This window comes from Meles meles, chromosome 11 (genome assembly GCF_922984935.1).
Source record: "Meles meles chromosome 11, mMelMel3.1 paternal haplotype, whole genome shotgun sequence".
Classification (NCBI taxonomy): Eukaryota; Metazoa; Chordata; class Mammalia; order Carnivora; family Mustelidae; genus Meles; species Meles meles.
In genome coordinates, this window is record NC_060076.1 from 69,303,963 (window position 1) to 69,319,583 (window position 15,621).

At 34.7% G+C, this 15,621-nt stretch overlaps 1 protein-coding gene across 4 annotated transcripts in view; it reads left to right on the plus strand.

Annotated features, from left to right (window-relative positions):
* Positions 1-15,621, plus strand: part of AGTPBP1 (ATP/GTP binding carboxypeptidase 1) — a 159,406-nt gene that overhangs the window by 114,056 nt on the left and 29,729 nt on the right. For all 4 annotated transcript variants that reach the window (XM_046023396.1, XM_046023397.1, XM_046023398.1 and 1 more), the window contains 6 exons: positions 3,925-4,012; positions 7,150-7,294; positions 9,776-9,929; positions 11,059-11,239; positions 13,376-13,505; positions 14,514-14,645. In XM_046023396.1, coding sequence (XP_045879352.1) covers positions 3,925-4,012; positions 7,150-7,294; positions 9,776-9,929; positions 11,059-11,239; positions 13,376-13,505; positions 14,514-14,645 — 830 coding nt within the window. The remainder of the gene's footprint in view (positions 1-3,924; positions 4,013-7,149; positions 7,295-9,775; positions 9,930-11,058; positions 11,240-13,375; positions 13,506-14,513; positions 14,646-15,621) is intronic.

Below are 15,621 nucleotides of genomic sequence, written 5' to 3' on the forward strand. Positions count from 1 at the left end.
TCAATTCCAGTGTACATTAAAATCCTTCTGATGCCTTTTTGGGCAGATGCCCTCCTCACCTCATTCAGGGTCTGACACCCAAGTCAGCCTTTCTTTCCACAGCCCCTGCAAGTGTGCCTCTCTGCTTGTGTTCATTTTGTTTTTAATTTCTAGTTTTATTACATGGTGACAGTTTTGTTTGTAGTGTTTCTTTTTTATGGAACTCCTGACATTTCCTTTTGATCTAATATATAATCAGTTTTTGTGAGTATTTCATGTGCTGTTAGAATAAGGTATATATATTCTGTATTATCAGGATATTGTGTTCAACATCTGTATATAAGATTTACCTCATCTATTATGTTCTTTAAATCTTCTGTATACATATTCTTCATTTTTGTTCACTTGGCCTGTCACATACTGAGAGTGGTATGTCCTTCTGCAATAAATAGTATGATTTGTCTTTTGTATCTCCTGTAGTTGCTGCTTTATAGAGGATGTTGGTCTTACCTGGTGCATAGGTACTGGGTGTTACTATTCTTCAGTGTGAATGGTCACTTTACAAAGTTCTTTCTTTGTCTCATTTAATATTTTTTGGCCTTTAATCTACTTTGATTTCAGTGTTTCAACCCCTACTTTGTTTCTATTTGCCTAGTGTGTCTTTGCCCATTTTTAGACTTAGGGTAATGTAATTTAAAAATTTGGTATAGTCTGTCTTCTAGTAATGCTGAAAACCTGTGGTTTTTCACATTTTATATTCTGCTTTATAGAAGGAGTGCAAGAAGGTATCCTCCTTATGTTCATGAAACATTTAAAACTTTTGGTATATTTTGTTAAAGGCACAACTTATTGATTTAAAAATACTCATATTTTACACATTTCATTGTGGTTCAGAGTATTAGTTTTTCCAAAAAAAAAAAAAAAGTGGGTACTTGGAAATATAAAGTTCCTTCTAAAAAAAATCTGAAAATTTAAAAGTGGTGTTTCAGATCACTGGAACCATGCTGTACAGCACACACTTGTGGCTATTTAAATTTAAGTTAATTTAAAGTTGAAAATTCTGTTATTTTAGTGGTGCTCTGCCCATCTCCTGTCCTTAATAGCCACAGGTTGCTGCCATCTTGGACGTTATAGATACAGAACATCTCTGTTTTGGTAGAGTTCAACAGAACAGCTTCTAATGTAGGGAGTACTTCAAAAGAGGACACTTTGTAGACGTACGGTACATAACTAAACTGGTAGCTGGAGGGAAATTGAAAGCCTTTAATAACTTGTATTATTTAAAATATAAAAGGGGATTCCTGGGTGGCTCAGTTGGTTAAGCGTCTGCCTTCGGCTCAGAACATGATCCTGGGGTCCTGGGATTGAGTCCCACATTGGGCTCCCTGCTCATCAGGAAGCCCGTTTTTCCCTCTCCTGCTCCCCCTGCTTGTGCTCTCTTTCTGTCAAATAGATGGATCAAATCTTAAAAAAAAAAAAAAAAAAAAAAAGAAGAATAAATTAAAAAAGATAGAAAGTAAGTGAACTAAGTACTCAAGACAGTAGAAAAACAGGAAAATAAACCAAAAAGAAGAGAATGAATTTTTAAAAATGCTGAAAATAATCAGAGAAATAAAACAAAACATGCCAGAATTGATTAATAAAAAGTAGAAATTCTGACCAGACTGTAACTTTAGAAAAGGAAAATAAAAATGTATTTAGGGGTCTCTGGATGACTCAGTCAAGTGTCAGCTTCGACTCAGGTCATGATCTGGGATCAGGCCCCACATGGGCTCCTTGCTCAGTGGGGAGCCGGCTTCTCTCTTTCCCTCTGCTCCTCCCCCCACTGCTTGTGATCTTGCTGTCTCTCTCTCAAATAAATAAATAAATAAAATCTTTAAAAAAACGTATTTGTTAGTCACCTTAGATGGTATTTCAGCTGAATTATATTTATCTTTTAAAAAATAGGTTATACTTTTATTTATTCTAGTATATAATGCATAGCTTTTCAGTGTATTTTTCTGAAGCTAGTGTAATCTTATACTGATACTTGGTAAAGGTAATTTTTTTTTAAAGGGGCCAACTTTTAGATGCAGAAACTCTAAATGAGATTTTAGCTAATATAATTATATACTAGCAAAAGAATAGCATTTTCTTGGAATGCAAGGATAGCTCATACTAGGAAACCTATCAACATATTTTACTGCATCAACAGATTAAAGGAGACAAGCTGTGTAATTCTTTTAGTGGATGCTGAAGAGGCATTTGATAAAATAATTAAAATCCTTAAGTGCAAAAAAAAAAATCCTTAAGTGCAATAATTTTATGAAAGAAACTACTCTAGTTATGGGAGTAATCATAGCACCTGCCACAGAGGGTTGTTGTGAGGATTTAATGAATTAACACATGTAAAAATGCTAAGAGCAGTGTCTGGCACACAGAAATTATTCAGCCTGAGCTCTTTATTAAAAAATGATACAGTTGATATGCAAAAAAAGTTGGCAGATATTGTATTGAATGGCAAAACATTTTGATTAAAATGAAAAACAAGACAGAGTGTTTGTTTTCTTACCTCTATATTTGGAATCATTTTTGAGGTTGTTCCATTTCTCTAAGACAATAAAAGTAGAAAATGAAATAACTGATACAAACACTAAAAGAGGAGGTAAAATACTTTGAATTACAAATTATATGATTTTCATATGGAAAAGACCCAAGAGACTACTAAAGACTAATAAAAATATTCAGAGGTAAATTTAACAAAATTATTCTGTAGCAATGCAATCAAGAAAATTACTCTGTCTCTAGGAAAGTCAAAGTAGGTCTTAAAAAATTGTCAACAATTCTAAAATTAACATAGGAATTTCGTTAATTCCAGTTAGAAGTCTAGTGTATTATTTTATGAAATTGGGTAAGATAATATTAAAGTTCATATATAGAATATATTTCCATAACTACCTAAGAAGATACGCTATATATTTAATCCTATTTTTGTTAATAGTCTTTACACCTCCTCCCCACTATAAGCACATATTTTGAGAAGTTTGAAAAAGAAAACAATCTTGACATTTTTGTGATATTTTCTTCCTTAATCTCAGTGTAGAGTTAAAAGTGTGATTACATACAATTTCTTTTTTTTTGTCAATAAAAATTGGAGGGATTTTTAATTTCCAAGTCATTTGAAAAAGCAAAACTAATGTACCACAAATGGAAAGATCTAATTAATAAATTTAACAATAAGCCCAAGTAATTTTGTTACATAAATTAACCCATGTATTATAGGCTGCAGTGTTTCAAATGATGGAGCTTCTCCTGGTCTTGGAACTCTGTCCCTCGTCTGAAGGCAGACTTGATTGTGTCGGCAGAAGTGGTGTTCTAGGTCCAGGCACCACCAGCGACAGTTTTCATGTAGGAGCTGCAATGCCAGATCCCCACAGCTCCTCTTTTCATCTTGGTTTTGCCCCAGAAGGAGCAAGTGTACTTGGTCTGCAGGCTTATTTCAGTCTTCTTCACCATTTTCCTCAGGGAGGCACCATAATGGTCCTGTGTTTCCCCACAATTCCGACCTTGGTGCATTTAGCCGTGTTTCTGCAAATTAGGTCTGGCCCAGAGAGGATATATACTATTTCTTTGTTTATTTTTTGACTCTCACTTGCTTCAAGGAATACATTTTACTTATTATTTTTATTTGATCTCATATAGAGATCAGTTAATAAAGTTTAATAACTTCTCACTCATCAAAGTTGTAATCCCATTTTAGGTAAACTGGGATTAAAAGCCTATCATTGATGGATTTAGAGGAGATTTTAAAAAAAATCTTTTTTTTTATGCATACTAAAAACTGAAATGTATTTTCTTTTAGCTTTGCTGAACATTTGGTGCTTTCTATAATGGTGTGATTAATTTTTAACTCAGAAACTCTGAAAAGATTTTTTTTTTCCTTTTTTTCTTATTTCTCTGTCAAAGGTATGCAACCACTCATGTATTCGGTTCAGGAAGCATTAAACGCAAGACCGTGGTGGATTCGTGTGGGAACGGACATTTGTTATTATAAGTAAGTATTCCAAGAATAATAGGACATCAGGTGACAGAAGGGGATCTTCATTCTCTTTCAGTTTGAAAGTTAGAAAGTAGAGTCATTGCATTATTTGAACTGTGGTGGTATGCTGTACTGTTACCTTTAACAGAGGCCTTTAAAATTTGAGATTTATGGAGGTGGTGTATTTAGTGGAAATAAACTGTGTCTTAAAGACAGACAGACTTACTTAGTCCAAATCTTATCTTCACCACTTAGATAGCTATGTGTCCTCAACTTTTTTAGTTTTAAAAAGACTCTGAAAACTTAAATAAAACTGAAATTAGGAATTCTAGGAAATAATTAGCAGTGCCTTTTTGTTGTTCTGATGATATTAAGTGCAGTTCTTATCTTTTCTCTTTTGCATGCAAGTATTTACTTGATTTGAATTTCCAGGATATTTTACGTGGAGATGTGTTCCAAAATTACATTATTATAGTAGCCTATGCAGTTCAACTTGACCTCAAATAGGCCATCTGCTTATCAAACCAGAAATAAGTGCTTGAAATCATTTATTGCTTCATTGGAATGATTGGATTATTCTTCAACTTCATGTCTAAGTAATCTGGCGTTATTATATGTCTTGCTTCCTGTTTTTACTGTTTTTATGTGTAATAGGTTTCTAGATAACTTCCTTTACCAAATGCATTTGACATCCCTGTCTTTTCTCTGTTAATAATCTTATTCCTTACATTTTTGTTCAGTGGCTTTTGGGTTTTTATATGGTGCTTAACTAGCTCTAATATTCCTTCTTTTTTAATCAGTAGACTTCTGAAATAAAATGTTCTTACTGGTTTAAGATATGGCTTTGGAAAAACCTAGCTCTTAAGTACTATTACCTTCTGAGAAGGACAGTGTTTCCTAGAATTCATTTCAGCAGGGTTTTCCCCCTACTTGTAATAGCAAAATAAGTTGTAAATGACGGATGGAAATATAAGATGGTATGCAATTCATCTGTGCCTTGTATTTCTTTTAATGGTAGGCTAATATAAAAAGTACCCTTAATTTATCTCTTTCTCATAAGATTGGAATTGAAATTGTCAATCAGCGAGTGCTTTTCTTTTTCACATAGTCAAGCGAAAAGTCATAACATGACAGGTGGTGGTTCTATTTTGTGTAGGGGTGATGGCAAGGATTTCTGTTTGTTTAGTTTCGTTTTTGTTTCTTCTTTTGGCTACTTCAGACCTGGAACTGGAATTCAGGTCAATTTGACGATGTTTATTAACTGTTTTCTATGTAACAAGCAGTATCCTAGTTGCTTTCCTGAAACCTGAAATCCAGATAGGATTAAAATCTGTCTTTGCATGTGTCTTAACTTTTCATTTGTCAGTGAAGTCTTCCAATGTTTTTTTTGTCTCATCTGCACAATGAGAATAAAACTACTCCCGCCAGTCTCTGAGAGAGTATAACTGACAGACTACTGTATAGCTGTAATGTGGTATTATTAATATCTCTCCAATTAGATGTTAAACCTAGGGGGGAAGAGAGTTGGCCAAAAGTTCTGGAATTTATTTTGTGCTTTCCTCAACCCATAGCACCTTGTCACTGAGTACTCAAGACATGCTGGCTACATTAATGAAGACAATAGCAGTTTGAAATTACCGTGCCCATGTGTATGTGCGTGCACGTAAATAAACTGTTGGTCATGGATTTCCTTCAGTTCATGACTTAAATCATAGAAGATGATTTGAAATTTTAGAAATTAGGTTGATAGACAAAGTACTGTCAGGCCATCAAATGTCAGTGATATTTAAAAGTCTAGAAAGTAATATGTAGTTTTAAAAACTTTTTATTAGGGAAATCTTCAGACATTTACAAAAGCAGGTAATGGAATAATGAGACCACATCTATTCATCACCCAGTTTCAACAGTTACCAACACGTGTTTGGCTTTGTTTTAGGAATACTTTCACCCCTACTGCCATACTGAATTTTTAAAAGCATTTCCAGATATCATATTTATGATAAATACTTCAAAGATCTTTGTCTTTTAGAGATTTTTAAAGACAGTCTAACCATGATGCTATTATCACACTTAAGAAAATTCCTTGATATGATAAAATATCCTGTCATTGTTCGGACTTCCCCAGCTGTCTCATAAGTGTTTTTTTTTTTTTTTTTAAGATTTATTTATTTTAGATGGAAATACAGAGAGCACAAGAGAGTAAGCAGGAGGAGGGGGGAAGGGCAGGGGAAAAGGCAGAAGTGTGCTCCCTGCTGAGCAGGGAGCCTGACAGGCATCCCAAGGGCTCTATCTCAGGATCCTGAGATCATGACCTGAGCTGATCATGACCTGAGCCAAAGGCAGACACTTAACAGACTGAGCCACACAGGTGCCCCTCATAAGCGTTGTTTTATAGTTGATTTGTTTTAATCCGACTAACCAAGGCTGCACACTGCATTTGATTTTTGTTGCTATGCCCCTTAAGTCTCCTTTAATATGTAGGTTGCCTTTCCACCCCCTGTTCTTTCTCCTTTATTTGTTGAAGAAACTGGGTCATTTGTCATGCAAAATTTTCCACATTTTGGGTTTTGCTGGTTGCATCCCTGTGGTGAAAATTAATTCTTCTGTCTTACTGATTTCTGTAAAGTAGTAGTTAGATCTAGAAGCCTGATCAACTTCAGGTTTAAGTTTTGGCAAGAGTACTTCATAGGTGGGGCAGTGAATTCCTGTTGCATCACATCAGGAAACACATCCTGTCTGGTTATTTCTTTTTTTGTAATCTTAAGATTGACAGTGAATTTAGTTATTGTCCTCTCTGATCCATCCACTTGAACGGTTGCCATTATTAGCTTTTCATCTAGTGTGGTAGCAATCACCGATGGTAATTGGGGAGATCCAGTAATGTGAATGGCTAATGAGGAATTAGGTTCTAAACTTTTATTGATGTGTAGAGTCTCAACTCCATTTAGTAGTAAATCCAAAGCAGAAAACTAACGTCGGATGATAGCAATTAACCGCTCCTTTAGTACCAAGTCTAATTTTTATAAAATATTTAAGCTAAACTTTTTATAAACTGTATGGGTTTCCCCCCAAAGTTCTGTTTAAAAAAGTAGTAAGGAAAATTAGAACTTTTGTGTGGAAGAATAAACATGTTTTTTGCTTTTCTATTGTAGAAATCACTTCTCAAGAAGTTCAGTTGCTGCAGGTGGGCAAAAGGGAAAATCCTACTATACAATTACATTCACTGTCAATTTTCCACATAAAGATGATGTTTGCTACTTTGCTTATCACTATCCATACACATATTCAACTTTACAGGTGAGAAGTCATTGAGTTGTATTATGGCTGTCATTGTGCTTATATGCGTGTGTCAGATAATTGGGAAAAAATGGTTTAATGAAATATCTTAATAAGATGAGAAAAAAAAATCCAAGGCTGAATATTTTAGAGAATACAGTACTTGTTGAAAACATTAAGAGAAGTAAAATGGAAATGTAGTCTTCATTTTTATTTAGTAAAAATACTTAAAAAATTGGAAAAGATTTTTACTCTCCATCTTTGTGTAGAAATCTATAGCTTTCCATGATTTACACATTTTAACTAGGTGAGATTTCCACTTGTTTTAATGAGGGGCATTAAATCTCATAGAAAATCTAACAATAGAAAAATGTGTAAGTTTTTCTGTAGGGAATTCATTTCTTTTCGGTTTGATGTGGAGTTCTAGATCCAGATTCTTTAGACTTTAGGATATAAATGTTGTTTTGTTTGGGTTCTTTTGAGATATTTGAGTGTTTGCATTGTAAAACAAAAACTGAAAAATGAATTCGAGTAATTACTGTGGTAGATTTTTTTTTCATAATACAGACTGTCCTAATGATCAAGGATCATAGGGATATGATCAGTATATCCAGAAAGACATTGGAACACTGTGATTTAGAAACAAGCTTCCAAATTATGAGGGGGAAAAGGAGAGAAAAACATACTCTGCCCAACAGAAGAGATAGAAAGGCTGAGAACATTTAATATGGCTTACATTATTTTAATAATAGTTACAATTTACAATAAAGATATTACCATTTATCTTTCTGTGCCAAATAACATAACATCAGAATATATAATGTTATTATTCACAGGGTTATATATTATTGTTCTTTATTGACGTTACCTTTTTATTTTATTTTGAATTCCCCACCTTTTTTCCAATGGCACTACCATGACCTTTGCAGGCATTACCGCTGCCTCTCCTCTGGACTCTGCCACTTCTTCTCACTGGTGTTCTAGAATTCACTTCTATCCCCTTTCCTCTTCATTAGTTTTTCGCTCACATTATAGCAGGAGGGCTCCTTGGTGGGAAGATCTAATCCCATAAATCTTCTTAAAGCTCCTTAGTGATTTCTCTTGCCATTTTTATGAATTCTGAAAATCTTCATGTCATCACTTCTCTACTGTTTTTCACAATTTTTGCCATACCCACGTATTGTTTGAACTATTTATATACTTAATATTTATCTTTAAATGAACTTTAAAATAACTCACTCTTTAAAGTTTATCCTCCAGCTAAGTTAATATTTGTGGTATTAATTCACAATAAAATATTTGCCTGTTCATTTTTTGTTAAGGTTATCCACATGTCACATTTCTGTGTCAGTTACCAGCCATACATATATGTGCTGTGCCTTGTGAAAGAATGGCCTACGAGGCCCTTCAGTCTGTGTTAATTCTGTTTCTCAGCTTTCCTGGTCATCTTTCCAGGGCATCTTTGTCAGTTCTTTACTCCTCTTTCTTTTGTCCTGGTCTTCCCACCTTCCTTTAGCCTGCAGTACTCCCCTCAACCCTCTTCACTCATCCTTTGGATCTCAGTTGGAATGTGACTTCTTTTAGGAGACCTTTCCTCACTGTCCAGATTCCACTAGGCTTCCTGCCCCTGATCACAGTCTTTCATGGCACTCTGTATTTTCCCGAAGGTAGGGTCTAGTTGTTCCCTGTTACATCCTCAATGCCAGGCACAGTTTCTTGCACAGAAATAGTGACCACATAGTAAATTGGGATTATGTGAACAAACATAGGCAAAAGTTTGGAAACCAACTAAGTATCTTAAATAAGGGATTGAACAATTTATGTGTGATATAACCATATACTAAAACCATTAAAACTTGTGTTTTCAAGACACATAATTCACGTGTTGAGTGATGTGATAATAGAGTTCATAATTATGAATGTGTGTGTGTGTACAAATTATTAAGTGATTAAAGCAGGTTACATTGGCATTTGTTAGTAGTAATGTAGGTGATGCAGTTATGCGTGTTTTAAATTTTTTTCTTTGTACTTTCTGTGTCTTCTACACATTTTACAATTAATCTTGAAATCAGGAAAAGTTGTTAAAAAAATTTGTGCTACATATTTCATTCTGCAGGTCTGTTATCACTTTTAAAATTTCAAAGCTTTCTCATAGCCCATTTGGCAGCAAAGCCTGGCCTGAATTGATGTGAGCTTATTTAGAATATTGATTCCACTTCGAGTGACTCCACGTATGTTTTGCTGCAGAAATAATAATGTGCTTATTACAGGCTGCTGGCACTGATCCCACTGGGGTATTGCAGAATTATCTGTATCTATCCCCCTTTCTCACCTGCCCCAAATAACTGAGGTTTGAACTACATCTGGCTCCCTGAGGGTTTCAGAGAAGGAATTAGGAGTCTGATTCACTTTTTGTTGTGTGGAGCTCTGGATACATTTGTTTCTGTTTATCCTAGGGAACTTTTAAATGATTGTATACTTTGCTTTTAAATTTTTATCAAGATGCATCTTCAAAAATTGGAATCAGCACACAATCCTCAGCAAATCTATTTTCGAAAAGATGTGTTATGTGAAACCCTGTCTGGAAACACCTGTCCCTTGGTGACTATAACAGCAATGCCAGAGTCTAATTATTATGAACATATCTGTCAATTCAGTAAGTCTGTCTTCTTCACTCAAAATACCAGTTATTCTTATTTTTCTTTTCTTCGTGTATATATATTTTTAAGGGCAGCAGTCCTAGGAATAGGCATCAGAAGTCTTGGGTTCTGGTCTTGGTCCCATTACTGCCTGGCCTTTGGCCTACTTCTGGGCCTCATTTTCCTCATTTCGAAAATGGGGGAGTTGTGTGAGATTATCTCTGAGGTCTCTCTCAATATGAATATTCTGTAGTTCTTATCCTTAGAAGTCCTACCCAAAGTATAGTACAACAAAATGTTTGAAAAGTTTACATTAACTCTTAAACATTTAAAAATTTAAATTTTAAATGTTTAAAATTTAAACATTTAAAAATTAAATTTTGCAATTAAAAATTTATAATAAACTAATTTTAAGATTAGTGGCTTATTTATTAAACTAATAAAATAATTTTGTTTATAAGTAAAACCACGAAAACCTATCAAATGCTTTGATGCCAGCACTGAATAGCTACTTGTTTTTTCCTGCCATTTGCATTTTTTTAAATTGTCTCAGATGTACAGCTGTAATAGAAAAAATAAGAAGACTACTCTAATTTTGATAAGGTTATGGGTGGGTGGACTGAGTGGTTATATTGTAGACCTATATATCTAAATGTATAGTGAAAAAATGAAAAAATTTTCTTTGTAAATCTCTGAGCAGATATACCTTATTTTATCTGTGCTTATCATAGCAACTATAAAACGGTTAAAATGACATTTTCCCTCCCCGCCCATGACTTTATGAAAAATAAATTTATATTTAAAGCTTCCCCAATTGCTTGTTCTTTTTAAAAAGCAAGATTATATAAAAGAACTAGTTTTAGATGTCAGATTAGTTATTGGGGAATAAATAGGCAACTCAAATAGTATTTGTTGTGTTATGTTTACACTATGAACTCCTTTAGGACATGGCTTATATGGGTTTTATCTCTTTTCTCTAGAGGGCCTTGTGCCACTCTTGTATATAGTAGGTGCACAGGAAATATTTGCTATAAATATGTATCAGAATTTATAATTAAATGGAAATATTTCTAAATCCCAGAATCAGACAGCATACAAATTCTTAGTAGCTGTTCATTTTAATTTGAGATTTTATGTTTACTTTAGGAAACCGCCCTTATGTTTTCTTATCTGCTCGGGTACATCCTGGAGAAACTAATGCAAGTTGGGTAATGAAGGGAACATTGGAGTACCTCATGAGTAATAACCCTACTGCCCAGAGCCTACGAGAATCCTATATTTTTAAAATTGTCCCTATGCTAAATCCAGATGGCGTCATCAATGGAAAGTAAGTGAAGCAAACATTAGAGATATGCTATAGACAATGTGGCTGTTCAAAATACTAGAATCCAGCTTAATTTGGAAAACAAATTGAGAGATTTTCTAGAACAAAGAAATTGTTGGTGGGGAATTCATCTAAGATAAATTTTTAAAGGAAAATACATTTTATGAAGCAGTATGATATTTTGAGAAATTCTTTGTTTATTCCATGAGAGTATGATTTTATGAAATGTATGTCTTGCTTGAATTGTTTTAGAAAAATCAGTGTTGGGATATGAGAAAGATTTTTAACATATCCTCTTATATTCCTTTTTGTTTCAGTGGCATGATCTTGGCTTGTTCTAAGATTTAGAATCTTCTGGGATCTCTTTCCACTGATATGGGTTGGCTCTATCTACTGGCCTCTTCCTGATAGGAAGAGGTATATATTTTTTTTTTTTTTTAAGATTTTATTTATTTATTTGACAGACAGGGATCACAAGTAGGCAGAGAGGCAGGCAGAGAGAGAGAGGAGGAAGCAGGCTGTCCACAGAGCAGAGAGCCTGATGCGGGGCTCGATCCCAGAACCCTGGGATCATGACCTGAGCCGAAGGCAGAGGCTTTAACCCACTGAGCCACCCAGGCGCCCCAGAAAGAGGTATAGTTTTGACAGAAATAATTCTTTAGACTGGAAATATTAGAAGATATCTTCTTCTTCTTCTTTTTTGTTTTTTAGTTATTTTTATTAACATATACTGTATTATTTGCCCCAGGGGTACAGGTCTGTGAATCATCAGGCTTACACCATTCACAGCACTCACCATAGCACGTACCCGTCCCAATCGCCATAACCCAACCACCCTCTCCCTACCCGCCCCATTCCTCCAGCAACCCTCAGTCTGTTTTGTGAGATTAAGAGTCTTATGGTTTGTCTCCCTCCTGAAGATAACTTCTTTTTAAGTGGAGATGGCTTAACAGTTAGTGTAGTTTATTTTTTGTGGAAATTAGGATAGGTCTCTGTTTCTGAAAGATGGGAATTTGGTCTTGATGTTACAAGCATCTGCAGAGCTGAAGATACCATATTTTATTTATTTAATAAAGATAGTGTGGATAGTTCGCATATTTTAGGGGATTTTTGAATGAAAAAGCTAGAATAATGTCCTTTTAGATAGTATCTTACAGAATTAAAATGAGATTTTTATGACTGGTTTTAATTTAGAAATGTACTGACTAGTTAGAATTCCGTTTATTTTCTGTTATCACCTTCTGATAGTTTGCTTGAATTTTTGCTCAGTTGCAATACTTAATACCTGCAATTAAATGAAAATATATTTGAATTTTTCAAGAATGTAAACTTTTCATATACTTCTCCTTTTTAGGAGGGCCCAGCTCAGATAGCACTTTCTCTTTTCTTTTTCTTTACTTTTTTAAAAAGTAGGCTCCATGACCTGTCTGGAGCCCAACACGGGGCAGTGTGGGGTAGAACTCATAACCCTGAGATCGACACCCAAGCTAAGATCAAGAGTCAGATGCTTAAGCAACTGGGCTGCTTGGGTGCCCCCCAGATAGCACTTTTACATAATAACTAATACAGTTGAAGTACAGGATATTAGTATGTAACAAGTGATTATTACATAGCCAGAATGGAAAATAAATTTTAGAGAGCCTGGAATAAAATGAGAATTAATTTTTTCCTTTTTAAAGATTTTATTTATTTGCTTATTTATTTATCTATCTGAGAGAAAGAGCGAGTACATGTGCCCTCATGAGTGGAGGGGGGCAGAAGCAAGAGGGAGAGAGAATCTCAAGCAGGCTTCTGGCTGAGCACAGAGCCCTACACTAAACTTGAATTTAATGACCCTGAGATCTTGACCTGAGCCGTAATGAAGAGTCAGAGGAGGCTCAACAGACTGAGGCACCCAGGCGCCTCTTAGTTTCCCCAAGTTTTTTTTTTTAATAGGTTGACAGTGTTGACCTAAGTATCTGAAAACTTACCAGGTTAAACGCATGTAAAACAAGATCTTACACAAAGCAAATACTTAAGTGTTTATTTAATGACTAGTGTATTTACTGGAAATAGTTAATAGTTACTAGAGTCATCAAATTAAACATAGGTTAGAGTTTATTAGTACTAATGTTTGTGGTTGTGTTTACGTATGTGTAGCCACCGCTGTTCTTTAAGTGGAGAGGATCTGAATAGACAGTGGCAAAGTCCAAATCCAGATTTACATCCTACAATTTATCATGCTAAGGGGCTGCTGCAGTACCTGGCTGCTGTGAAGCACTTACCACTGGTAAGTATCTGTCTAGTCACAGAGATGGTTTTGTTAATTAACAGCTCAGCATTTCACGGTTATAAAAGTTAAGTTTTAATTTCGAAATCAGTTTCTTTAAAATATCTTCTATTTTCAATTACTTCTGTTATCAATTACATAGCATCAGTGTATTATGATACCAAATTAATACAGTGTATCCATATTCTTATTTCATCAGGTTTAAGTTTTATAGTTCACATGAGCTCTTTATCTTTTTTGTTTATGAATATTGGTAATATTGGTAACTCCTGGTGGTAAGTTTTAGGTATTTAACTTCACTGTTTAAACAATACTAAGGTAACAGGATGTATCTTCCAAATTCTCAAACTAGAAGAAGCTTATTTCTGAGTTCTTTAGTCACCTCTGAAGGAGGTAGGTCTCCAGTATACACAGTGGTAGACTTCCAAACATATAGACACTATATGCTGCTTCTGTTTTCCACAGAATGTTTCCATTGTATTATGGTTTAAACGAGGTAATCTTCCTTTGGGAAAGATAGGAAATCTGTAGAGAAGGAGCAGCAGTGACATGCAAGCCTCTTCTTCATTTTAAAAATGATGCTCTTAAAAATTAAATTGAAACTATACCCTTTTTTAAATAGTGTTTTTCATGAGAGCATTTTCATGTTCTTTCAAATTAGATAAATGTTTTAACAACCCTTGGATCAGTGATGATTGCTGCTGTAGATTTGAACTATAATTGACCTTATTATTTTTTAAATGGTAAATAATAGATACATAAGAAAGAGTGGAACTTGTGGCTTAAAATGCAGGTCCTGGAAAGGATTTAGCCATTCTGGAATTAATCACAGATCCTTTCCAGAACACGGTATTGCTACTTTTATTAGTTCTACTTGTTAAATGGTGGTTCAGTTACAATATAAAAACAAAGAAACAGACCCATTTATTGTCTTGGTATTAGTTAGCTTTATGTGGCAGTATATGAATCTGAAGCTTTTTAACTTTTAAAATATATTGTATTTTCCAGGTTTATTGTGATTATCATGGCCATTCCCGAAAGAAGAATGTATTTATGTATGGCTGCAGCATCAAAGAGACCGTGTGGCACACCAGTGATAATGCAGCTTCCTGCGACGTTGTGGAAGATGGAGGATACAGGGTAATTATTACAGATATGTGTGGAGTTTTGGAGTTCGAACATGCATAGCACTACAGAAAATAATTTAACATACACGAACTACTCCGATTCAGCAAGTGTTGCCATTTTGCTGTTTTTTTTTTTTTTTTTTTTTTTTTTTTTTTTTCAGATTTTTTCGAGCTAAACATTCTAAAATTTTTGCTTTTCATATTTAGATTCTTAATCTATTGGGAATTTATTTTTGTATGAGGGTTGGGAATCTAATTTTAGTTTTCCCATATGTAGCCAGTTGTCTCAGCCCCATTTATTAAACAGTACATCCTTCCTGTGCCAATTTATAAAGCCATCTGTTACATACCATGTTTCCACGCGTCTGGGTATGTTTTGAGGCATGCCCAGGACTTAAGGAGATCCGACTGCTTCACGCCCTGGGTGCTCTCCGTTTGGGCACAGTGGCTTTCCTTACTGTATTTGTGCTCAAACAAAGCACCCCAGGTTATTTTCCCAAAAGAGTTTTAGTAGCATACCACTCCCATGAGCAGAAATTCAAAGGCACATTTTCTTTTTGGTGTCTTCTTTTTTCTTCGCCTTTCCCAAATAAATAAAATGATTAGGGTTATATAAAAAGAAAAAAAAATGGGAACACTCCCAAAACAAAAGTAGTAAGTGAAAAAAGTTATCTCTCAGTCACGAATCATTTCTACCATGTATGTTGTGAGATTGCCTCTAAGAACATTAATCCTTTAAATGTATGTACATGTAGCCTATGAAGTTCTCTTTTAATTCCCATACCATGGCCAGTGTGCATTGCTTTGCATTTTTATCACCATACAGACCTACCAAAATTTGTTTACTTAGTAGTCCAGCCATTAGTGGCTATTTGGATGGTATGGCCAGATTGTCCTCCGGGAAGGTTGTGTAAGTTGATACTGCTCCGTACAACGGCTGACAGTACTGTTTCCATACCCTTACTAGAGCATGCGGTCGTCTCTGCCAG